We start from the raw sequence: 26740 nt of genomic DNA on the forward strand, positions 1-26740 counted from the left end.
ATTAATTGTTTTGTTTTGCTTTTGAAATGAAATATGACCCAGGCATGTTCCTGACAAGTGAGATTCATATGCTTATGTTTGTATTTTCATTATGTTTTGTTTTAGTCACTCTCAAAATATATCACTTTTATTATTATTATTATTATTATTATAAAAACAACATTCTGTGACATCACTAAACATGTTTAATCACACATAAAGGGTCTTCATTTTAAGAATAAACTAAATTAGACCTTTTTGTTTCAAATTGGGTTTGAATTATAATTAATGATATTAGCATCACTTTACTGTTATATTTTCATAATTTATGATGAGAGGAAAAAAAAACACTTTCACCAAATACAAAAAAATGGTATGTGTACAAGTACAATACATACAATAACTCACTTTCATTTCTAGTGCTCATCCACCATTTTCTCTAGTTCATTTATCCAGTCGTATGAATATTCCTCTTCAAAATCCCTGCAGCCAGGAGAGTAATGTGAGGTTTATAGAAAATAATGGTCTGGGTGGAGATATAAGTACTAACAGAGGGAAAATAAGAGAAACTCACGTGTCTTCATCATCTGACCGTGGCTCTAGTCTACTGTAGTCTGTGATCGTCTTCTCAGGGCCGTCCACTTTGTCTCCATGCTCTGGGGTCAAACATGAGGACAACATGATCAGATTATGCACAAGCAACTACATGTGTTACACATTTACTTTAAATAAGACAGCATTTGAGCATAATATTTAAACATACAGATAGATAAACATATAAAGAAACAGTTAAGTTATCTTTATTTAAAATGAATTGCAGTGCAGTGTAGGTAGTGTTACATGATGACATTGCATGCATGCAAATTGAATAAACTTTAGTCTTCCTTGATGTCATATGCCAACAGATCATTGGTGGACGAAGTACACAAATCAAGTACTTGAGTAAAAGTACAGATACATATATTATAAAATATTACTCCAGTAAAAGTAAAAGTACTCCTTTTTCAATTTTACTCGAGTGAAAGTACACAAGTACTAGATTTCTTATGCACTTAAGTAAAAAAAGTACTGATAGATTTATTTTGTAATTTTATATAGGCTATTTAATTTAATTTTATATTAGCATATATTTTTTAATATACCTGGGATTTTCCAAAAATAGCCACTACATGGACTATATATTTTTGTTGTTGATATGGACTACGTGGAAGAGAGTAATGTAGTAATGTTCACTGTGAATCTTACACTGCGATGTACCTGATTAAAAAAACAAAACAAAACAAAAAAAAAAACAGATTTGACCATCTAATTTTCACCAGTAAAAAAAAGTGTTTGTTGTTTTGCAGAACTTCACAGTTATATATGATATGAAAATAAGGCCTGAAGTTAGGAAAAACATTTTAAGGAAAATAGAATTAGATTTTCATAATGATTTTTTTCTTCTCAATCCTTGTCTGTGGTGTAAAAACACCCCTGGCCAAATGCCCCCAGTGGGCATCACTTCCCACTTTGATAATTACCGTAGTTACCATGTTCTGAACATCACATCCTTTCTTTTTCCCATGTTTATTGTCAAGTTCCCTCAGTTAAAATTTCTCTAATTATCTACTTCTGCTATAAAGGATATGTAGAGTTTCTGCGCAAGGGCACCCTCTGGCTTCCAGTGAATGAAACAGTTGTTACATTATACGTATGTACTCAGTTATGCTCTATTTTGGGTAAAAATAGTAAAGATAATACTTCTCTGTAAACAAAAGATTTTCTGGAAATATCGTCATTGATATCGTTATCACAACAATACCAAAAATTATCGTTATAATTTTTTAGACCCATACCACCCATTCCTACCACTCGTGTCCGGTGTACACACGGCGTGAGTCTTCAGTCGTTTTTCAATTCTTCGTTATTGCTTCAACACAAAGGAAGCCGCAATCCTGCCATTATTTGTCAGGTGTGTTCAAGTAAGCTAGATATGCGCAGATGCTGTGTAGCTAGGCTGTATTTAAAATACCATGATGACACACAAGTTTAGTATTTGCACTAAATTTGTGCAGATTTGGCTTAAATGAACTTGCCCAAGAAATTAATGAGTGAACATAATTTATGAAATGTAACCGCCAAATTGGCAAGTGATTTGACAGCGTTATCGGCCACAGATGATTTTTACCCAGATTTGGCAGGTTGGTGGGTGTTAATTTCAAACTGTATGTAATGATTTTTTATTTTTTTTTTTTTTTTTTTTTTTTTTTTTTTTTTTTTAACATCATAGGGGAAATGACTTTGTAAAGGTGCCGTTTCCAATAATTAATACAGTCAATAATTCATATTTCTAATACTGCCTTAAAGCAGGCGGTAATTTGCGCTGCTCTTGGTAGATTGTGCTGGTCATTATGGAAATGATCTGGCTGTGTCTATGTTCTTTAATGTGGGCATTGTTAGTAAATCACATGCAGAATTTTCCCCTCCCATCAGAGCCTTTATGGAATGGACCTTTATCGCACCGGAATTGAACCGGAACCGCTTGTCGAAGCAGTGTATGGATTCTTCGGGTTATATATATTTTTCAATATACTGTAATCACCTAGTTAAATAAAAGCCTATTAAAATTAGCATCTGCAGGGTGATTTCAAAATCCAGGCTTTTTCAGAGACAGGCAAACAGATATTCTGATGATTACTGTGCACAGAATTTTCCAAACTCAACGGAACTTGTAGTTTTAATCCAAAGTACCGATCTGAGAAACCCATGGCTCGTAAACATGCGTGATTTCACCACACTGTGTCAGTGTTGCAGTGTGTGTGAGACCTGATGAATAAGATCAAAATCAACATATTTATTTATTTGTATTAAATTTTAGTTTTTATTCTGTAATTTTTCATTTACAGTCATTTCACTGTATGTAATTCACATATGTATGCCAAAATTAATTAATATTCAAAGTCAAGCTGTCAACGCATTATACTGTGTAAGATTAATTACCTAAAATGTTCAACATTGTTAAATTTCTTTAAGACAATAATGCCCGCGCATTCATTCATCCATTTTAATACTGCTCTTATGAAAATTAACCATGGTATGTGTAGTAAAACTGTGGTAATACAAATGGAAATCAGTCTGCGGGAAAAAAATTATAACATGGTTACCACATATTTACTATAGCAAATCCATGGTTAATTTTTGTAAGTGTGTTTATCAGTCAAATTTATTTAAAAATATATAAACAGGTATAAAATATGATAAGAATAAAATATGATAAAATTATGCTCCCACGTAATATTTTAGAAGGACCTTAATTCATCCCACGCATCTCATCTTTGTTGGGTCCGGAAATCGTGAAAACTAAGGCAGTGTGTGGTTGTTTAGAATAAAATCAGCCAGGTACACTGCAGTAACACTGGCGAAAGAAAGGAAAGAGAGGATTCTCCCATTGATTTTAATTGCCTTGCGATGGGACTGGAAGTGGCGATACACTGCTTCGCTTACCGGATATAGGGAGTGAGATAAAGGTCCATTGCACTGTAATGCTAATTTGCCCTGTTCAGTAAACTGCCCTAAGTGTTTGTTTTATGTCATTCTTATAGTCAATTGTTAACATTACATTAATAACATAAACTCTGTGTCCGGATGTATCTTATGTGTGCAGACTGACCATCTCTACGTATAGTGTATGTCTCAAAGCCATAGCAGAGCTGTGCTTTCTCCAAAACACTCAGGAGTCTCTCAGGTGGATCTTTGTCCCATTGTTTCCTCACTTGTCTTTCCTGGATCTCTCCACACTTTGCCTCTACAACACAACCAGAGAATGCAAGAGCTGACTATTCATGTTCAGCCACTACTCTGGGTTGTTGACAAACATTTAATGATCAGGTTTTTGCTCACGTTTTGCTGTAAACAGATAAATATATTTAAATTCATATTTACTTTGCTTTTCCATAGGGTTAGAGTTATAGGGTTATAAACCAAATGAGGTTTAGTTTAGGTTTGTTGCATATACAGTAATTATGCATAATTTACTGTTAATACTATAGTAAGTACATATAACATATGTAAAAAGGACACTGTAAAATAAAGTACAACTACCAAGGTACATATTCAATAAACAGGGTAATACCACTGTACATATCTGTAGTACAATACCTGAAATGAGATCAGCCCGTTCTGCATTTTCCATGCTACCCGTGGAAATGATGTCAGCATTTCCTAGGACCCCCAGCACGGTATTACAAGTTCCGACTACCCACTTCTTACGAGAAGCTGGGTCATCAGTGCTGTTGTTTTCCACAGGGGACTGCTCTACTTGCAAAGGTCCTGATCACAAATGAATAAATTACTTAATGAGTTAGGTTTTAACTAAAATTAAAAATTAATTAATATATAGCTGATCCGAACTAGTGACCTTCAGTGGTAGTTGTGGTCACTAAACTCTTCTGTTCTAAAAACATGGCCACTTTCTCTCCTTCCTCTCTCCTCCAACGATGTGTTTGTTCTCGCACCAGTTCCTTATGCTGCACAAAAAAAAAAAAAAAAAAAAAAAAAAAGAGAGAAATAAAAAGCTGTTGTAATATAATTTTCAAACTAATTTAAAGGTCGGTCAGTAACAAATAAGAGTGTCCATGATAAAGTAAAGTCTAGTTTAACCATGTGTGCCACACAGTTTAACCACAAGTTCCTTAGGGATTAGGGATGTACTATCAGCCGATAACGGCTTTAAATGTAAATATTAGCATCAGCCCGATTTGAAAAATTATGCCGGTATATATATATATATATATATATAGTTGTGCTCAAAATTATTCATACCATTGGTAAATATGATCAAAGAAGGCTGTCAAAAGAAGTCTGCATTGTTTATCCATTTAATCTTTGATTCAAAGATTTCATTTCATTTGCTAGACACTACTGGAACTTCAAACAGGACTGGGTTCTATGGTCAGATGAAATATAAAAAAATAGCTTTTTAGCAGAAAACACTCAAGATGGGTTTGATGCACACAGGGATAAAAAAGTACCCCATGTGTACAATGAAATATACTGCTGTTTCTTGAATGTTGTGGACCTATTTTTCTGCCAGAGATCCTGGATATCTCATTCACATAGATGGCCTCTAACAAATACCAACAGATAAAAAATTAAAAATTCACTGTCTCTGCTAGAAATCTTATAATGGGCCATGGTTTGATCTTCCAACAGGACAATGACCCACAAGCAATCAAAACAAAACATCACAAACATCAAAATCAAAACAAAAATGGGTCACTGAGAACAAAACCAAGCTTCTGTCATGGCCAACCCAGTTCCCTGACCTGAACCCTATATAGAAAATGAGAGGGGTGAACTTAAGGGGAGAAGCACCAACATGAATCTGGAAATCTGAAGGGTCTGGAGAGATTCTGTATGAAGGAATGGTCTCTGATCTCTTGTCAGATGTTCTCTAAACTTATCAGGCATTATAGGTGAAGACTCAGAGCTGTTATCTTGGCAAAACGAGGTTGCAAAAGTATTGAATAAAAGGGCATGATAAATTGTGGCCAGTGTGTATTAGAGAAAAACATTTTTTTCATAATGAGAAATCATCACAGACTATTAAATTCTTATTCTATAATGAAAGGTTAGATTTTTTACATTTTTAAAATAAAAGATCAAATGCATTAATGACACATGTTTATTGTCACAGACTTCTTTGATCATATTTACCAAGGGTATGAATACTTTTGAACACAACTGTGTATATTCTGTCCTTGATGTGTGCTGCATCTATGCAACACTGACAGATGGCTAACAGAAGTCAAGAAAGGGGCAGGCACAAGAGTAAAGTTGAACATTTTACGGTTATGCTCTTTCCTCTTCCGATTCTTATTATTTTCTTTTTTGTAACACTAAAACATATAAAGATTACAAACGTCTTGTTACAGAGAGTTCACAAATAAATGCAAATGAATCTACATTACTTACAATGTTATCTGAACAAACATAACAAAGAGCAACAATCATGCTCTGCTTAGTATTGTAATCACTGAAGAGTAGTATATTTTAAACTCTAATTTATGACTTTCACATTTATACGTGTGTATACATTCTTACAAGCACTGAAGAAAAGTAACAGCCTTACAGGCAAAGCCTTTCCAAGGTACAAATGCAAAGGAAGTAAAGTAAAGAAACGTCTTGGACAATCGCATGGAAAGAATCTGGAACACTGCAATTACTTCCTGGTTAACCTCTAACCTGAGAGTCACAATGACTCTCTAAATGAACCACTAAGAAAATAGCTCTGACACTCCCCCCCCTGGTATTGTTCAGATACCACTATATAATCAGCTGAAATACAGGGAATGTCCACACAAGAAGTCCTCACAAAGTTTCAGTCCTCTGCTGGGATGAAAAGAATTGTTTCTGATATAGGTCTAAGGAGTGTCTTGATTGTCCAATTCTTTGCAACTCTTATTTCAGCTGTTCTCACCTTTTTGTCACTGCTGGGGAAAATCTTGGTTACAAGAGCCATAAGCCATTTATAATGTTTGGCTTGAACGTCCTTAAGAAGGACTACATCACTCTTTTTTTAAGTTTTGTCATTCGTTTTGCCGTTTACTTTGGCTTTGGAGTGTTGTGAGTTATTCACACCTCCATCTGTTCCAGAAAGTGTTGGCGAGATGTTGGAGTACTCTGCTCCATTGCTGTCTGTGGAGACTGGTTTCCTTGAAGTCACCAGGAGGTAGGAGGCGTGTGTGACTCTTTTGAGTTAGAAACATAGCTGGTGTCAACAAGAAAGGTGAGTCTGGGTCTTTAGAAATAGGAGCAAGAGGTCTTGATTTAACAATTCCTGTAACCTCTGCCATCAGAGTAAACATTACTTCATGTGTCAAGCAAGAAGGACTAATCTGCTGAATCATGGAATCCAGTATGCGCCTGGAGATTCCAATTATCCGCCCCAGGCGCCTCCCATGTGGGAATGCGTGAGGAGGATTTAAGACCCATGTACAACCTCTTCACGTTAGGCTCTTAAGAGTCAGCTAGCACAATTTTCAGCTCCTTACAGGCTCCTACAAAATTGGTCCCACAGTCAGAACGGATTTGTTTTGCAGGCAAAAAAACATCTCAAGGCATTTATAAAGGTAGATAAATCCATGCAGTCAATCAGTTGGATGTGTTTTGTGTGTGGTCATACAAGTGAAAAGAACAGCCCATCTTTTGCTTTGAGTTTGTCCTCCTCGTGGGTGCCTTGTGACAACTGTCCATGATCCATCCTCTGCTCAGTTGCCTTCCCAAACTTGTTGCATATGACACACTTGTTGATAAGCTTCCTGACACCCACAATCCAAAACCCTGCATTGTAGATAGCGGATTCAGTGAACATGCGACCCTGATGTTTGACTCGATCATAATGGTAATGCTCCACAAGTAATCTGCAACATAATGGCAATCCACAAGCAACATGGCTGCGGCTTGGAATAATCTAAGGAAACTTCTCATTAAGATCCAGTGTTGCATTCTTAAGACAACCTATTCTGAAATGCCCTCCGCTATCCAGGTAAGGACTCAGCTTTTTTGTTTTTTTGACTCAGAGGACTTTTCTTTGGAATGTTGTTTCTCTCGACAATGCAAGTAAGCTCTTCTTTGTAGGCTTCTCTCTGCACACTCTTTATTATGGCTGCTTTGCTTGTAACAGTTCCTCCACTATGCTAGGCTTTGAGCAGTGGTGCCATGATCTACAGGTATTGTGATGATCATTTGCCTTGTAAGTCTGGATAATGTGCATAAGGGAAGGTATGGCTTTGACTAGAGACCTCCAAGAAGAGAATCGCTCAAAGCGTTGGCATCTGAGGTAAAAACCATCAGTGGATAGAGTGGTGAACAAGAGAACGAAACTCTGTGTCTGAGATTGGCTCGAGGAGATCAAACCTCTTCAGGAAAGAGTCCTGTAAGCCAAGTGGTGGTGCTCAACAGATCTGCTGGTACAGAGAGCAGGTGGCATGGTTTGCAGGGTTATGCTTATATAGAGATATAATGCCACTGTATTGTGCTTGACATCTTCCTGATACTCTGCACTGTACTGGCAACGTATATATATATATATAAAAAAAAACATCTTGTCTGGTTATAGATATATGCCAGGACAACTCTCAAGGTAGCAGACAAGGCAACCTTATGCAGTCTCAGATTTGAAGTGGCTAGCATCTCCTTAGTTCAAGTCAGCAGGTCAATGGCTTCTGCAGCTGTAGGCTTCGACAGAAGTCCATCATCAACATAGAACTCTCTCTTTACAAAGTGTTGGAAATCTGAACCATACTCTTTTTCACTATACGCTGCTGCACGTCAGAGTCCATAAACGCTACAGCAGGAGATGGACTATTTCCGAATATGTGCACTCTCATGCAGTGTTTGATGATCTCTTTGCTGGTGTTGTTATCCTTAAACCAGAAAAAACTAAGGAAGTCTCTATCTTCCTCTTTCACAACGAAGCTGTGCAACATGTGTTCGATATCCACAGTTACAGTGACCAGCTCCCTTCTGAAATGCAGTAAGACACCTAAGAGGCTATTATTTAAGTCTGGACCAAAGTGAAGAACATCGTTCAAGGTGATACTGAACAAAGAAGACAACTCTGATTTGACCAGGTTTCTGCGGGTGGTACACCCCAAAAATAGGTAAATACCAACATTCTTGACCTTCACAAAGAGTAGGGACTACTCCAGCATGGTCACAATCAAAGATGTTCTGCATACAAAATAAGACTTCATCTCAGGCTTCGACGGACCATCCAACTTTGTTATCATCATTTGACAGGGTGTCGCATGGCAGAGAAATCTCAGGCGGAGGTTTAATGTCAAACTTCTCTTTGACTCTGAGTTTACTGGGACACAGAGGGAGTAGAGATGGACGTTTATTATCAGGTACATGAGTATGGTAGGTACCAGAGTATGTGAGCGGAGTGGAGTGACAACAATTTCCCCTCCACGCTCCGTGCATTTTATAACTGCTCCGCTCCGCTCCAGAAACACCGCTCCGCATATAAACTATATCAAGTAGGTTTGAAATACCACAGTTCTGTTCATAACGTATATTAAAAGAAGAAAGTAACAGAAATAAAACGAAAGTATAGTTGACAACAATACATTTCGTCAGTTATTTTACCTACAGATCATTTCTTATAGATTTCTTCTCATTCGAAATCGGATATAAAGATGAAGTACCACAGTAAGTTTACATTTGTTTGAATGCATTATTAAATCACGCTTTCACTTGAAAATATTTAGTATCTTGAAAGAACAAACTAATTCATTGAAAACTATAATTATCTGCTCATGTCCATTGCCGTCATCCTAGTTTTCACATTCTTTCTGATTTGAGTGATCCATCTCTATCAAGCTAGCTAAATAGGCTATGTTTAACATGTGAATTCTTGCTATTCTTCTATCTTCGATAGCAATCCAGTTATATTATCGGTCTTTGTCATGAATTGTACTCGTGATGGAGCGGTAGTGGAGCGGTCTTGGAGCGAGTAAAATCTAAGCTGAGGCTCCGACTTTTAAAATTTCTGCTCCTCTGAGTTTACTCCGACATCCGCTCCCACTCCGCGCTCCGCTCCCACTCCACTCCGCTCACATGCTCTGGTAGGTACTAAGTGATGGAGACCTGTGTACATATACCAAGCAGACATCCCCTACTATGACCCAGTCTAGGTCTAGCCTTTGTGCATAGGGTGCGTTACTAGGTCCGTTATGTTGCTCCCGTACTTTATGAACTTAATGGATGTCAAAAAGGATGCCAAAAGAAGATGAATTGGAATGCAATGGGAGATGGGTTTTAGATGAGTATGCCATCATGCTGCATCATGGGTTGATATCTTATCCCTGTCATCCAGCACGTTGTTGCATTCAATCAGAGTTGGCAATTTCACTTTCATCGCTCCATCTAAAGACTCTATAACGAAACTTGTGGCTCTTCTCCCCACCATCTCTGTCACACCAGCACAGATACGCAAGGTGTATGCTGAACATTCTTCCTTTACATGCAGCAAGATGAAGAACTCACTTCTGGCGAGCAATCTATTGCTCTGGTCGTCCACGACTACATAAAGCCTGATTGCTTCTTCTGGACAGCCCTCTGTGTAGACCTTGGCCAGACAAATCTTAGAGCAAGACAGTGAGCTTCTACCATAACCACAGACCTCAGTACACTTGAAAGTGACATCAGGTTGAGCTGAATCTATCCCTTTCTCCCAGACTTGCTCGGGTAAGGTTAACCTTCTGGGGTCTGAGGGTGTTTTGGCACCCTGGAGAAGTTTTGACATGCCCTGAAATTTGTGCTTTTTTCAGTATCTTAAAAACATATTAATGGCTAAAGTCCGATTACATTGTAATCAGCACAAACTGGGCTACAATAATATGCAAGCAACATTAATGTACATGTTTGTGTTTTTGAGAAAACAACGTTTATGCGTTTATGTTAGTGAAGAGCTAAAATTTTTAAGTCACTGAAATAAGGCCATGAAACACATTCAGAACATTTATTCACAAGACTTTTGAGAACTGGATGTGGTAGTCTGGAGTTTCTTCTACAAAATGATGTAAAAATTATCGCATTCACTCGTTTACAGAAAACAATATATTGATTTAAATTTTCTAAGGCATGTTTTGTGATTGAAAGGGAATATGCGAGGGAGTGACAATGGCCATGAATATTTAGTGATTCACACCTGAGAGACAAAAGGCCCTCCTCTAATGGCCCATCAATGAGTCTGTGACTGTCAGGTGGAAAAAAAATGAGAGATTCAAAGAATGGAGTTTTAGACTATATTTTATTTACAACACAGTATCATCAAAACATACATAATGAAGGTTAAAAGCAAATTATTGACTACACTGATCTAACCATAGTGACGTGAACAGTTTTTTTTGTCATTCCTGAAAACTGTTTTTTGAATTCTGTTCAACAAGTGAAACTCGTAAATTATACCTGATATTTAAGTGATTGCTGCTTCTTCCCATGGATTTAAGAAACAAAACTCATCATCAGTAGTCCAGGAAATTTTTTACAATAAAATATCAGTGTAGTTGGACATCTGATGTTGGTACAGCACTTTTCATGTGGCATTCATGTAGCATTCATCTGTGGTGCAGGTATCAAATCACTAGGGGAAAAAAACAAAACAGAAAACATCTGTAAGCATGTTAATATTAGGAGCTTCTGTAATATATAAATACGTATATACATATAGTATGATTTTGTAGTCATAGACTCACACATGCTTTATACTATCTTAAAAAAATGGCATTTTATATCTGAGAAACTAATTGTTGTTTAGCACATTAAACATCTATTCATGAACAGAGTATTAATAATAAACTAATATTATCCTATTGTTATACAATAAATAAATAAATAAATAAATATGATTTTATAGTCATAAACACAAGCATGCTTTGTATGTAGTATACAATACAAAACCATTTTATGTCTGGAAAAATAATTTATTATTGTGAAGCACGTCATAAACATCTATTCGTGAACAGAGTATATGACAGTAGTCTAAACAATCTTAGACTATCATTCAGTGTTAGAGTGTAAACACTGTTACTTTTATATTGCGTCATTTTTATTTTATAGAACATTAAAAACACCCTGGCGTCGTAAACATTTTGATGCAATTAAATGAAACATACTTCATAACGTTTCACTTGATTGCACATGTAGTCAGGAATTATAAAAAAAAATCGAACTACTATAATGTGTACAAGTTATATCACAGTAACACAACAACTAAGGTAAGTAGGCTAATAAAAGAAAGACTTACTCCTTCGGTGGATCTCGCCGTGCGTCGCATCGCGTTCTTCCTCTGAGGGAAATATAAATCTTACTCCTCACAGCGCGTCTTCTTCCAGTAACAAGATGCAAGTAGCCGAGATAAGCAGTGAAGTCAAGTCTTGCAGCTTTGTTTATGTTGATGTGGGCGGTACGCCGCTTGCGCCTCCAAGTGGCTGATTATAATATAAGTGTAAGTAGCTCATGGGCGTGATCAAATTAAAAATAATTAGGTCTGACGAGACTGGACATGGGGTTGGTTTCATACAGATTACTTTAACACATGATATTTGACTTACTTCATTTAATAGCAGACATGTCAGGCTTTCTATAGATATATCTTTCATGTCTCTGTGTTGAGTATTCGCTGAGTTTTAGTTCATTTTAGTGACGCATTTCTTAATGATGATCACAGAGAACAACGCAGTAGACTACATACCTTGTTTGTGTGCTTTATTTCACAAAACCACAGAGTGTTGTTGTTATTATGAGTGTAACAAATAAAAGTAGATTCTTTACAGATTCGATTGATATATTGCTCTTATTTGTACACTTATTTGACTGGCTAGTAAGATTGCGATATTACAGTCCAACAGAACTCCAACAGCCCTTTCAAAACCTACCCTAACAAATGCACTCAGCAGCGCTGTCATCCAAAATCACTGTTATTAGATGTAAGGTTATTAACATTAAAGATAGGGCTAGGCGATAAATCAGTAACGATAATTATCGCGCAATATTAATTTCCTTGATAAACGATAACAAGAGTTCGATAAATGTTTAATATAATGTATATGCGGCAAAGGCGGAACAAACAAAGTGCTAGTCAAAGCGAGCCATTCGGACAGTTTATCAGCTCGGACCAGAGTTGAAACAGCCGAAACAGGCGCGAACTTTCTAGAATAGATGCGTTCATTCACTCCAGAGTCTTGGTTACTAAACGGCGCCAGTGTGAAGCCCTTGAATTCAGTGAAGAACACAAATGACTCGGTTTAAAACCAGATGAAACAGCGCTGACAAACATAAAAAGTGTGAAGAATTTCAAAAACATGTTTGTCATATTCTGACCATAAAGAATATTTTAAAGCTACTTTTAGCTGTCTGGTTTTGACAACTTTCACATTGTAGCAAAAATCTGCCTTTAAACTTGAAATAACTAAAAATTTGACATGATAATTATCGAAAATCGACTGATATGGAAAAAAAATTTGACACTTTGTTGTAGTTTCTTATGTATTTACACACTTGTGCCATTTTATATGTTTTATATTCTTATATAATTTATATTATATATAAACAAAAATATTTTGTACGTAACATATTTCTCTTAAATATATACATTAATTTGTGTGTATTTATATATACATAATAATTACACACAGTACACACATATATTAGGCAAACTCAAACTTTTTTGTATGTGATTAATCATGATTAATCGTTTGAGACCCCTATTATTTTTTAGTAAACATCACTTCACAGTATAGTATTTTTTCTAATAATTATAAAAGTAATAAAAAATATACAAATATTGTTTTCAAAATAATAAAATACTATGTGCCAAAATAATAATGTATCATAGTAAAGTACAATAGTAAAGTATGCATTATATAATATATTTAATATACATATCATTATATAACTTCCAAGAATGAATAAATAAAAATAAAATTTAATTTAAAAAATGGCAATAATAGAGAAGTTTTATTGAAGTCACTCACTGTACATATAAACTGTATTCTAATGTATTATTTTAATAAAATGTAAATTTAATTAAAGTTTTAGAGTTTTAACCAAAATTATGATTTAATGTAAAAAAAATAATAATAATACAGTGTATCCGGAAAGTATTCACAGCACTTTACTTTTTCCACATTTTGTTATGTTACAGACTTATTACAAAATTAAATTAATTATTTTCCTCAAAATTCTATAAACAATACCCCATAATGACAATGTGAAAGAAGTTTGTTTGAAATCTTTCCAAAAAATTAAAAATAAATAAATAAACCAAAAAAAAAAAAAAATCACATGTACATAAATATTCACAGCCTTTGCCATGACAATGATATGATTTGGAAAGGCACACAACTGTCTATATAAGGTCCCACAGTTAACAGTGCACGTCAGAGCACAAACCAAGTCGTGAAATCCAAGGAATTGTCTGTAGACCGAGACAGGATTGTATCAAGGCACAGATCTGGGGATGGGTACAGAAAAATTTCTGCAGCATTGAAGGTCCCAATGAGCACAATGGCCTTCATCATCTGTACGAGTGGGCCAACTGCCCAAACTGAGCGATCAGGGGAGAAGGGCCTTAGTCAAGGAGGTGACCAAGAACCAGATGGTCACTCTGAAAGAGCTCCAGCGTTTCTCTGTGGAGAGAGGAGAACCTTCCAGAAGAACAACCATCTCTGCAGCACTCCACCACTTAGGCCAGTATTGTAGAGTGGCCAGACGGAAGCCACTCCTCAATTAAAGGCACATGACAGCCCACCTGGAGTTTGCCAAAAAGGCACCTAAAGGACTCTCTGACCATGAGAAACAAAATTCTCTGATCTGATGAAACAAAGATTGAACTCTTTGGCCTAAATGCCAAGCGTCATGTCTAAAGAAAACCAGGCACAGCTGATCACCTGGCCAATACCATCCCTACAGTAAAGCATGGTGGTGGCAGCATCATGCTGTGGAGATGTTTTTCAGCGGCAGGAACTGGGAGACTAGTCAGGATCGAGGGAAAGATGAATGCAGCAATGTACAGAAACATCCTTCATGAAAACCTGATCCAGAGTGCTCTGGAGCTCAGACTGGGGTGACTGTTCATCTTTTAACAGGACAACGACCTTAAACACACAGTCAAGATAACAAAGGAGTGGCTACGGGACAACTCTGTGAATGTCCTTGAGTGGCCCAGTCAGAGCCCAGACTTTACACTCTGGGGATGAAAAATGCGCTGGTGTGGTTTGTGGCAGTTTTTCTGATAACCCCTAAAAGAATTTAATTTCATCTAAGTGTCTCAAGACGCCAGGATGTTTTTAATGTTCTATAAAATAGACGACATGATATAAAAGTAAGTGTTTACACTGTAACACTGAATGATAGAGTCTAAGAATGTTTAGACAAATTACTTTGATATACTCTATTCACAAATAGATGTTTATGACATGCTTAACAATAATCATTTAGTTTCCCAGACAGAAAATGGTTTTGTATTGTATAATACATACAAAGCATGCTTGCGATTTATTTATTGTATAACAATATGATATAAAAGTAATATGAGTGTTTATACTGAGCCTAACTATGTTTAGACCATGTTTATTAATACTCTGTTCACGAACAGATGTGTGCTAAACGTGCTAAACAATAATTAGTTTCTCAGATATAAAATGTTTTTTACAATAGTACAAAGCATGTGCAAGTCTATGACTACAAAATCATAATATATGTATATAATACAGATGTTCCTGATATTAACATGCTCACAGATGTTTTTTTTTTTGTTGTTGTTTGTTTTTAGTGATCTGATACCTGCACCACAGATGAATCCTGCTGACTTTCACTTGAGTCTCTTCAAACTGTTTTCCTCTGAGAGTGCTGTACCAACATCAGATGTTCAAATACACTGATATTCTATGTTAAAACAAGCTCCTTGACTACTGATGATAGGATTTGTCTCTTGAAACCATGGAAAAAGGCAGCAATCACTTAAATAAATATGTTTTGTGTATACGAGTGAACAAGATGATTTTCACATCATCTTGTAGAAAAAAACTCTAGCCTATCTCACCCAGTTCTCAAAAGTCTTGTGAACAAATGTTATGAATGTGTTTCATGGCCTTACTTCAGTAACTTAAAAATGTTAGTTTTCCACTAACCACACATAAACTTTGCTTTCTTAAAAATACAAACATGTACATTCTGTCACAACTACATGTGAAGGATAAGCACAAAGATGAAGGTCAATGAAATCAAAAGTCTTTAACATATTTCAAATGGGTAAATCCAGAAACAGGGCAGGAACAAATGTACAAGCAGGGCAGGAACACACGTACACATAGACGAGACCAGACGACAAACACTGAACTGAAACCAACTTAATGCAACTTACAATGAACTTAATTAAGACACAGGTGATACAAGGTTAACTAATAATGACATAAGGAACAGGAAAACCATATATGGGCACATGAGGGAAATACCAATACAAATAGTCCAGGGGTGTGACAGTTCTCCCCCCCTCCCGCAAGGCGCGACCTCGCACTGTAGAAAAAAAAAAAAAAAGAGGGATGGGCGGAGGGGACAAAAGAGTGGATGTGGTATGGAAACAGGAAGTCAGTGCAGGAGGAGGCTCTGACGGAGGACAGACTCCTGGGAGGAACAAACAAAGTCCATGGTGGTGACGGCGGAGGAAGGAGACAGGATGGTCCAGGGCGGATCAGATGGAGGGAGGAGCTAGGGTGGAGACAGAAGGGACCCAGAGGAGCCAGGCGAGACCCAGGCCGCAGCCATGATGGCGGCCCACAGCAAAGCCGACGGAGAGGGGAGCCATGGTGGAGGAAGGGCTGACGACTCCAGGGGGCTGACCGACGGCGGCGGAGCAAGTGGAGGTGGAGCCCGAGGTGGAGACTGAGAGCCGACAAGTCCAGGTGACACAGAGGATCCGGAGGTCCGTGGCGGAGCCGGATCTACAGAAGACTGAGGTGGAGCTGGAGAAGTGAAGTCCTGAGGCGATGGCAGGATGACGACTGACCAAGGCGAGGGAGCCCGGTGGAGCTGGTGGGCCAACGGGCGACAGTGGAGATGAGGGAGCCAGGGCAGAGCCGCTGGGTTGGAAGGCCGGGGCGGAGTCCAGGACTCGGAGGCTGGAGGTGGAGACGAGGGATCCTCCAGCCATGATGATGGCGAACCCACCACACAGATGGTGGGTTAAGGGTGAGCAGAGGGGCTGTCAGGAGACAGAAGTGGCGTGGCTGAGGCAGGTTTGAGTGGATTAGGCAAGAGAGGGAGGGTGGGAAATCCAGGCAGGTAGGCAGGTCAGGTCCGACTGAGACTTCAGGGTAAACTGACAGTTCTGACGATGGTGGGATAAAAGGGGGCATTTCTGCATATAAATCATTAAAGTTTATCAGGTCCATTTGTCCCAGTTTCTAGTTTTTGCTCACCCTTATGGGAACCCATCCAACCTAATGGAGCTTGAAAGGTGCAGTGGGTGGGACCTTCCTTGGCTTCCTCACGCTCCACTGAGACTCGGCGGCTCTCGCACCTGGTCGGAAGTGATGGGCTCAGGCTCCGGGGCGATCCTCAGCTCTGTCACTCCACTCAGCGATGGCTCGTCCGTCGCGCTGGGAATTGGAGGTGTTCAGTCCAGCTTGATAAAACGAGCAGAGGCAGCTGTCCGGGTAATGTGTCAGGTTGGCAAGAAACACAAAGTCTGTGGTGTGGTCCTCGAGAGAGCGTTCCCCCTGCTCCAGTTATCATCCATAACAACAACAAAAAAATAAATCACTGAATCAAACGTAAAAACAAAACGCACGGTAAACACGCCGCTTTACTTTACGGTCCGGTCTTCTGTCACAACTACGTGTGAAGGATAAGCACGAAGATGAAGTTCAATGAAATCAAAAGTTTTTAATATATTCCAAACGGATAAATCCACAGGGCAGAAACACACGTACACATAGATGAGACCAGCTGTGCTCGTGTGGTTTGAAATGAAATTCAACATCTCTGGAGAGATCTGAAAATGGTTGTGCACCGACACTCCCCCTCCAACCCGATGGAGCTTGAAAGGTCCTGCAAAGAAGAATGGGACAAACTGCCCAAAAAAATGGTGTGCCAAGCTTGTAGCATCATACTCAAAAAGACTTGAGGCTGTAATTGGTGCCAAAGGTGATTCAACAATGTATTAACGCAAAGATTGTGAATACTTATATCCATGTGACCCACCCCCCTCTATTGTTTGTAGAATTTTGTGAAAAATAATGAATTTAATCCATTTTGGAATAAGGTTGTAACATAACAAAATGTCGAAAAAGTGAAGCCCTGTGAATACTTTCCAGATGCACTGTAAATAAATCTAAACAAATATGATTTTAAGATCAAATTCCTCTTGCATTCCTTCATCAAATATTGACATGCTTGGTCAAGTTTTTAAAACAATTTAATTGAGGCTGATGTACCTCTGGCATCAGGTGTTTATGCAGCAGTCGAGACACACGGTGAGAGCTGAGGATTGTGTGTACTGAGGGTCTGTCTCTAGGGTTAGTTTTGAACATATGCTTGATGAGGTAGTGCAGCTCATAGGAGAAGTGACTGGGTAAAGGTGTATACACCCCACGACACACCTTCAGGATCAGACTTTTCCAGCTACGTGACTGAAACTAATGAAAGGAATGATGAAGGTAAAAGAAGACAGGAATCAGGAACAGCCAAAACACACAGTAACAGCAGTGCAACTAAAACATTTTACATTATTTGATGTAAAAGCCATGGTTACTATACAATTTGAGGATGTTAAAAGAAAAATACCGGGTGTTGGAGTGTGCAAAGTTCATACAAGACACAGCCCAGAGACCAGACGTCACTGTAATACACATCCATATTAGTGCAAATGTAATCTAAAATGTAAAGCTGGTGTCAAACTAATGGGGATTACTGAAATATCAAGAAAACTGTACCTTTTATTATTGTAAGGTCTGTTGTCCCATATTTCTGGAGACACATAATATGGAGTGCCCACATAGGTCTGAGCGTATGCTTTTGCACTGGCAGAAATAATATCAAATTACTCAAATGTAAACATCAGAAGGTCCCACTTCATTACAGGTGGCCTTAACTACTATATACTACATCAAAAACTAAGCACAATGTACTTCTTGTGTTCATATTGTATTGCAAAACGTGCTGCTATTGAGGTGGGATACAGAAGGTTAGGGACAGGTTTGGTAATATGGGTACGTTTAAGGGTGGGTTAAGGCTTAAAAGATGGGATAACAGTGTAATTAGATAAATTAATTACAGATATAATTACATGCAGGTATTTTAAAATATAATATTTTAAATATAATGTAAAAACATAACTGCAGTGTATCAAATAATTACTTTAAATGTAAGTACAGTTAAGGCCACCTAATATAAAGTGGGACCCATCAAAATGAAGTGACAAAAATTTCAAACAAAATTACTAACTACCTGTTTAGAGAACAAGCTGATCCAAAATCCCCCACCTTCACAGTTCCACTGTCTGTCAAGAAAATATTCTGCAATGAAAATGAGAAGGAAACTAGCACCAATTTCTATCCATTAAATAAAATCTTCCGTTACCATTAATTCACAAGAGGTTCTAGGGTGGTGCTTTTACTTGAGTGACAACCTTCTACTTGAGTGACGACTTTTAACTAAACATTTTGAGAGCAAAAACCAAAATCAGATATCAGGTCTTGTAAATATTTAGACATCAGGGCCCGTATTCACAAAACATCTTAAGGCTAAAGTAGCTCATAACTTGCCGATTTAGAAGAAAATCTTAAAAATAATGGGCGTGTCAGTCCTAAAGTCAGGACTCCTAAATATTTGCTCTAAGAGTATTCCACAAGGCATTTTAGCACTAAAACTAGCTCATAAATCTGAAATGTAAGAAGTAGTGAAGAGGACTCCTAAGTCACTAAGACCAAATCCCAACTATCCCAAAATGGCTGTTGCTAGCAATCTGCCTTTGAACCTAAATGTTTTAGAAACACTCTGCATTTATCTGCACACATATGTTCTCCCCACAACGTTTTTGGTTTTGGAGATTATACCAACTCCAGATTTTCCTTTGATTATATCCTTGTTGTCATTAAAACGTTGGGTAAGAAGTAACAGCTGTTCTTGCATCACATTTGGTTTTCTTTTACGTTTGCATATCTTATCTTATCAGCCACAATTATTCTATTCTGTTAACAAAAAGGCTGTTTATGAGTATATTTTTTCCATATTCAAATGAAGATTTAAAAATAAAAAATGTTACCACATTCAAATAAAGATTTTAAAATACAGGCTAAATGTCACTACTTAAACAACTATGTGTTCAGTCTAAATGTCAGCCTCTCACATGTCTGCTTTGTGTAAACAATTATTGAATATGCATAAACAGCCTTTTAATTAACAGAGTGGAATAATTATGGTTGATAGTAGGGCTGGGCAATATGGCAAAAAATTAAAATCCTGATTGTAAACATGGACACGTTTGGCTGTTGCACTCGCTTTTCTTGCAGCGTCTCATGGATGAAACGGCATTACAAAATGCAGCACTTGAGTTAAAAGATGTTCACTCCCATCTCCTCACACATTCTGTGTGAACACGTTTCGCGTCCGGATGCTTCTTGATATGAATGCATCACACGTGAGCGGTTAATCAAGTGTGCCGACATGCAGTTGGATCGTCCTTTTTTTACGGTTATCATTGGCATATTGTCGAAGTGTCTAATTCTAATGTTTTGTAATATTTCTATTCAAAATCGCGATAGCCAGCAACAGACATTTTACAGGGTTCCCACTCTTTTTCGGTGATCATTTGAGACTTTGAGAAGGGTCTGGCTGCAGACATGCACCTGCACTCTCAGACCTGCACTCTCAGACTCCTGCACTTCTGGAAGTGACGTCACTTGCAGTCTATTTTATTTTTACTTTATTTTATTTATTTATTTTTTTTTTATTGAATCTCTCAACATTTTACAACAGTAGCCAGATGGTGAAGACAAGAAAAATAAACTAAATTACGATGTCATTCACAATTGCCACTTGCACTCTCTGCTACCTGCGATGTCACTTGCAATCTACACAAATGGTGCGTGTTGCCAATAGAGACAAGACGCTGTGGTCCTTAAACGATTAAAACTAATTTAATAGCATAACATACAGGGTCCTGCAAGTCATCTGTACAAGATAAAAACAAGACCTGCAAATCCGCGGCCACAGAACAGCAGGATATGAACGCAATGCACAAAGTCTCTCGTTAAGCTTTTTCCTCCCGTAGAAAACCATTAACACTTGATATGGCTTAATGTATTAAGATACATTAAGTGCCATTAAACGATCAAATTTGTAATATAGTTTATTAATTTAATGTACTTCAAGGCAAGCATGTGGCCATTAACACAATGCGCAAACTTTCACTTTTATACTTGCCCAGCAAACGCTTAATGTGGCAAAACGGACTAAGATGATAAAGACCAAATTCAATATAAACCTTACTGTTGTCAAAGGATATACCAGTAGATATGAACGCGCCATAAGAACGGCATTAGATGATATTAAAAGGACCAACTCTGTATAGGCAAGCAGACGTGCCCAGAACGCAATGCATTAAATAAGACGTTTTCCTTCTGTAGAAAACCAATATAAACAAAAAGACGATATAAAAGAGCGGTAGAGATTATTCTTTATGGGAAAACACGAATGTATGCGGCATTGCGTTTATTCTGGGCTCACCTGCTTGTGTGTAGTTGTTTTAATAATGAATAGGAGCATATTGAGTTTAGTCTTTATCATCTTAATCCGTTATGCCACATTATGCCACGTTTTTTGAAGGAAAACACTATATAACCTACATATACATTATATTAATAAACTGTATATCGAATTTGATCTTTTAATTGCATCTTAATACATTAAGACATATTAAGTGTTAATGGTTTTCTGCGGGAGGAAAATGCTTAACAAGAGACTTCATATTCTCTCGTTCATATTCTGCTTAATATTCATATTCATTCATATTCTGCTGTTCTGTGGCCACGGATTTGCAGGTCTTGTTTTTATCTCCTACAGATGACTTGCAAGACCCTGTACGTTATGCTAAATTAGTTTTAATCATTTAACAACCACAGCTTCTTGTCTCCATTGACAACACGCACGATTTGTGTGGACGTCGCAGGTAGCTGAGAGTGCAGGTGGCGATTGCGAGTGACACTGTAATTTAGTTTTTTTTTTTCTTGTCTTCACCACCTGGCTACTGTTGTAAAATGTTGAGAGATTCAATAAAAAAAAAAAAAAAAAATATATATATATATATATATATATATATATATCTAAATCATTAGTTAACTAAATTATTAGTTAACAAGTTACTGAATTACTGAAATATTTCTTTTAAAGTTGAACATTAGATAGAAGGTTTGGAAACACATCAATGTTCAAACTGTCAAAAGTCAGTAGTGATGCACCAATCTTGATTTTTTTCATGGCCGATTCCCATTTCTTAATATTTTTTTTAAGCAAGATAAGATAGAATGAAAATATGAGTAAATAAATAAGATGTTTTTGCTCTATTAACTTTCTGTAGCCATTTAAAATTAGAGGTAACCACTGCATTTTAATCAATATCCAGTAGGGCTGGGCAATAATTCAATATCAATACATTTCGCGATAAAAAAAAACTATAACAACGATATGATTTCTGATATTTCAATATACATTACTAGTGTTTACCATACATTGATTTATTTGTGGCGGTTGACTTCTTTAAGCAAACATGAGATGAGAGAACCTAAATCAAAACGCAGCGTTGGTGTTTTAAATTAATTAGTATCTTTGAAGGGAAGCGACTGTCTTCAGAAACGTTTCAATGGCATTTTTATTTTATCTGATAAATTATATTTTATCTGGTGTTCATGAGCACAGCGGTGCTTTGTGTCCAAAAGCACCTCTTACTGGCAGATAACGAATTTGGTATTTTCAATAACCCTGTGCCCAGCATCATGCGTTTGCTGTTGCTTTCTTTTACACTTTACACTTTTTTTGTTGTTGTCTACAGATTTTTTCATATTCTTTATCTTGGCTGAAGCACTTTTGTTTCAGTCTATAAGAATAATTAGTCTATGTTATACTGTAGTTTAGTTAAATATATTAATATTAATAAGGTAAGTCTGAAAGTTATGTTTATTTGACAGTGATTTCACATTTCTTGTTTGTATGAAGGCTAAATACAAATAAAAGGTTCATTTATTTGTACCATTTGTTTGTAAAATATTATACAGTTTTATAGAAGGAGGTTTCATAGACTTGGCAAATTAATTTTTCCGATGTTTGTATAGACATCTGTTGTGGGCGTTCTAGGGAGTAATACTGAGGCTTTTTAAAATATTGTTCAGTTACGTAACTGGCAGGTTACGATTTATGGCAGTATGGCTGCAATTTTCTACTACACTGTAAAAAAATATTTCACTGTTTAGTTGTTTCAATTAACAAACGTTTCGCGGCACTCTGAAGCCTCAATCCACGCGGTTCCACAGTATTTTCAATATAAATATTATATTCTCCCATGCGGTACTGAACTGAACTTTTATGGAGAATGATAAATATACAGTTTGGCATTATTTGAGGCCAGTGCTGCATTAGAGAGAGACAACAGAGTTCAAACAGAGCGCGAGATGGAGAGGGACGAACAACTTCACGGATTTAGAACGGAATTAAAAAAAAAGAACTTATGAACGATTAAAATTAGGGGGAGAAAAAACAAGATTACTACTCAAACTGTCATTTTTATGCATGTTATAAGAGAAACGAATAAGCAGCTCCCTCAGAGTTCATTTGAAGCGCTTATATTTGATATTGCTGGGATAAACCGGTACAAACTATTCTCTTAGTTATTGACGTGCCTCACCGGACAAAAACATTATAAAACTATAGGTTTTTGAATAGCAATAAAGGCTATATCTTGTATAAACAGCCCTGTGATAAGGATTGTTGAAAATGTGTAAAAATAGCGTTTTTTGTTCTAATTTCCTGTGTGATGTAATTTAAAAGCCTTTTCTAGATTGTAAAATAGGGTTTTGGTAATTGAAACATAAACTTGCAATGACATTTGGCTTTCTCCATCAAGATTTATTTAGTTTTATTTATAGTGTTGTTTTACCATGTTTCTGTATTTTTCATGTTTGTGATATTCTGGAATGACTGAAGATCAGCACAGAATTCAACGATCTTGTGAATGGACCTCAGCAAGTCCTTTTGCAGTTGTATCCATCAGTGCTATGCAGACGTGGGAATGACTATCACATTGTAGAGCTTGGATGAAGTTGTAAGAAAATGTATTTATTTAGTGCACATATTTAGTGGAATCTGTGACTGTTAATATTATAAGGCATATTTTAATGCTTCCCTTTGTTTTTATTTAAGCACACAGGTTCTCAAGAGGTATTCATCAAGGATCTGACTGTTTGCATTATAGTTGTGGGTGACCAAACTGAGCACCATCAATCTGCAGTGATGTGTTCCTGGTAATAGAAGAAATCTTGGTTTTCAGCAGTTGTAACACATAAGTTTTCGATATGGTACACAGTACTTACTGTATGTCATCATACACGGTACATTCACAATACTAAAAAAGCCTAAAAAAGTTTTAATTGATACTTCACCTAAGATGAAAATTTGCAAGGTGTATGTGTCTATTGTTTTCCTTCAGTAGAAGATATTTAGCTGAAATTGTGGTCCTTAGTGATTCATAAAAATTTAGATCAGTTGCAATTAAGGTTGTAATGGTACGTATATTCGTACCGAACAGTTCACGGGGAAATTCCAAATGGAAGTGATCATCCCAATGCTATATTCCCTTTGAAGGGCAGAGCTCTTGGAGTTTAGACTTGAGTGGGGCACGCAGGTGCCCTGCTCACTCCAAAGTCTAAACTCTAAGGGCTCTGCCCTTTGAAGGAGTAGGGCATAGGGATGATCACTTCCATTTGGAATTTCCCCATGAACCGTTCGGTACTAATACACATACAGTAACACCCCAAGTTGCTATTGTAATTATTATTTTTTTTAATTGCTATTGTAATTTTTAATGTCATTTTCTATTACATTTAAAAAAAATATTTTAGTTTTCAGTCCTTGATGCACGTTCACGGGAGTACCACGACACATGTGTGTGCATTCCTCTGCTTGTAAACAAGGCGCAGCGGATGCATGTTCTACGTCAGAATGCCGGCTCCTGTGTCAGCAGCACCACACTAAAAATTTTTGTATGTAAAATCTAACATAAAACTGACAGTACTTTGAATATAGTCTTTGTAAAAATATGATTCAAGACGTGAAAATGTGGCAAGAAAAAAATTAAACAACTGGTATTTTCAGCATCGACTATAGCAGCAGTAGAATTTTGGCCGCTTACACATCTCTAATGGCTACACTGTCTGATAAACAATGGAAGAAATGAGAGTTCACACCATCCAAATGAACCAAACTCTAACATCAACCGAACCTGGTGCACACCAAAAGTGCTAGTGCTGAGGCACCCTTATATTCTGGAAATTAAAGTACTTGTTGCAGTTGGTCTGCACTGTAAAAAAAAAAAAAAAAAAAAAAGTGAAAATACAGTACAATATACCGTAATAATTTGAAGGAATTTTCCATATTTGTTTTTTACAGGTGTTTTCCGTATTTTGAATTACGCTTTGCATTGTGGGAACAAGAACCTCTGTGCTTTTTCGGCGTGATAACAGTGAAGAGAAGTGAGCTACAAATACCCAGAGCAGACAGCACTTACATTGGAATTCATACAGAAGTAAGCAACACGTATGTTATAAAACTTGTATAAAGCATTTGGATGTGTTGCTGTTATAAATGCATATAAAGCATTTGGATATGTTGCTGTTTATTTAGTTGAAAATAATGAAGTATATTGTAAGACATAGATGATCTGACAAGCTTATATGACAGATGCAAATGGAGAGTATTGTAAATGTAGGTTAAGCAATTTAAAAACAAATGTTTTAATTGGCAAGTACTAGGGTTAGCTGTTCATTTAATTAACTTAAAATACTGTATGATTGCTTTTCCATTTCCAACCTGCATGTTACACTGTAGTTTAGTTTCATTCAATTTCATTTTTGTCATATCCATTTCTTTTAGAATTTTTCTGTGAATAAATCCTAAATGAAGGTTGAGATGAAGGCACCAAAGTGGGTTTGTATTCTGTTTTATTAACAGTTTCTATTTAACATTAGTGTTCAATATTGAAAAGAAAATAGAGTCACTGAGTCATTTAATCTGTTGACCTTTACAACGTGAAGTTGTTTGCTGAACACACCTTCAAAGGTGTTCAAAGATGCTTGTCATTATGTACAGTGGGTACGGAAAGTATTCAGACCCCCTTAAATTTTTCACTCTTTGTTATATTGCAGCCATTTGCTAAAATCATTTAAGTTCATTTTTTTTCCTCATTAATGTACACACAGCACCCCATATTGACAGAAAAACACAGAATTGTTGACATTTTTGCAGATTTATTAAAAAAGAAAAACTGAAATATCACATGGTCCTAAGTATTCAGACCCTTTGCTGTGACACTCATATATTTAACTCAGGTGCTGTCCATTTCTTCTGATCATCCTTGAGATGGTTCTACACCTTCATTTGAGTCCAGCTGTGTTTGATTATACTGATTGGACTTGATTAGGAAAGCCACACACCTGTCTATATAAGACCTTACAGCTCACAGTGCACGTCAGAGCAAATGAGAATCATGAGGTCAAAGGAACTGCCTGAAGAGCTCAGAGACAGAATTGTGGCAAGGCACAGATCTGGCCACAAGGTTACAAAAAAATTTCTGCTGCACTTAAGGTTCCTAAGAGCACAGTGGCCTCCATAATCCTTAAATGGAAGACATTTGGGACGACCAGAACCCTTCCTAGAGCTGGCCGTCCGGCCAAACTGAGCTATCGGGGGAGAAGAGCCTTGGTGAGAGGTAAAGAACAACCCAAAGATCACTGTGGCTGAGCTCCAGAGATGCAGTCGGGAGATGGGAGAAAGTTGTAGAAGGTCAACCATCACTGCAGCCCTCCACCAGTCGGGGCTTTATGGCAGAGTGGCCCAACGGAAGCCTCTCCTCAGTGCAAGACACATGAAAGCCCGCATGGAGTCTGCTAAAAAACACCTGAAGGACTCCAAGATGGTGAAAAATAAGATTCTCTGGTCTGATGAGACG

General features: G+C 37.1%; 1 protein-coding gene across 2 annotated transcripts in view; it reads right to left on the bottom strand.

Annotated features, from left to right (window-relative positions):
• The window catches only part of nek3 (NIMA related kinase 3), a 53578-nt gene that overhangs the window by 14715 nt on the left and 12123 nt on the right, over positions 1–26740 (bottom strand). For both annotated transcript variants that reach the window (XM_051129395.1, XM_051129394.1), the window contains exons 5-13: positions 18973–19040; positions 18459–18545; positions 18310–18364; positions 17961–18161; positions 4376–4484; positions 4117–4287; positions 3629–3763; positions 554–635; positions 388–462 (exon numbers count right to left, since the gene is read on the bottom strand). In XM_051129395.1, the coding sequence (XP_050985352.1) occupies positions 396–462; positions 554–635; positions 3629–3763; positions 4117–4287; positions 4376–4484; positions 17961–18161; positions 18310–18364; positions 18459–18545; positions 18973–19040 (975 nt within the window). In that variant the 3' untranslated portion in view covers positions 388–395. The remainder of the gene's footprint in view (positions 1–387; positions 463–553; positions 636–3628; positions 3764–4116; positions 4288–4375; positions 4485–17960; positions 18162–18309; positions 18365–18458; positions 18546–18972; positions 19041–26740) is intronic.

Source organism: Labeo rohita, chromosome 15 (genome assembly GCF_022985175.1).
Source record: "Labeo rohita strain BAU-BD-2019 chromosome 15, IGBB_LRoh.1.0, whole genome shotgun sequence".
NCBI lineage: Eukaryota > Metazoa > Chordata > Actinopteri > Cypriniformes > Cyprinidae > Labeo > Labeo rohita.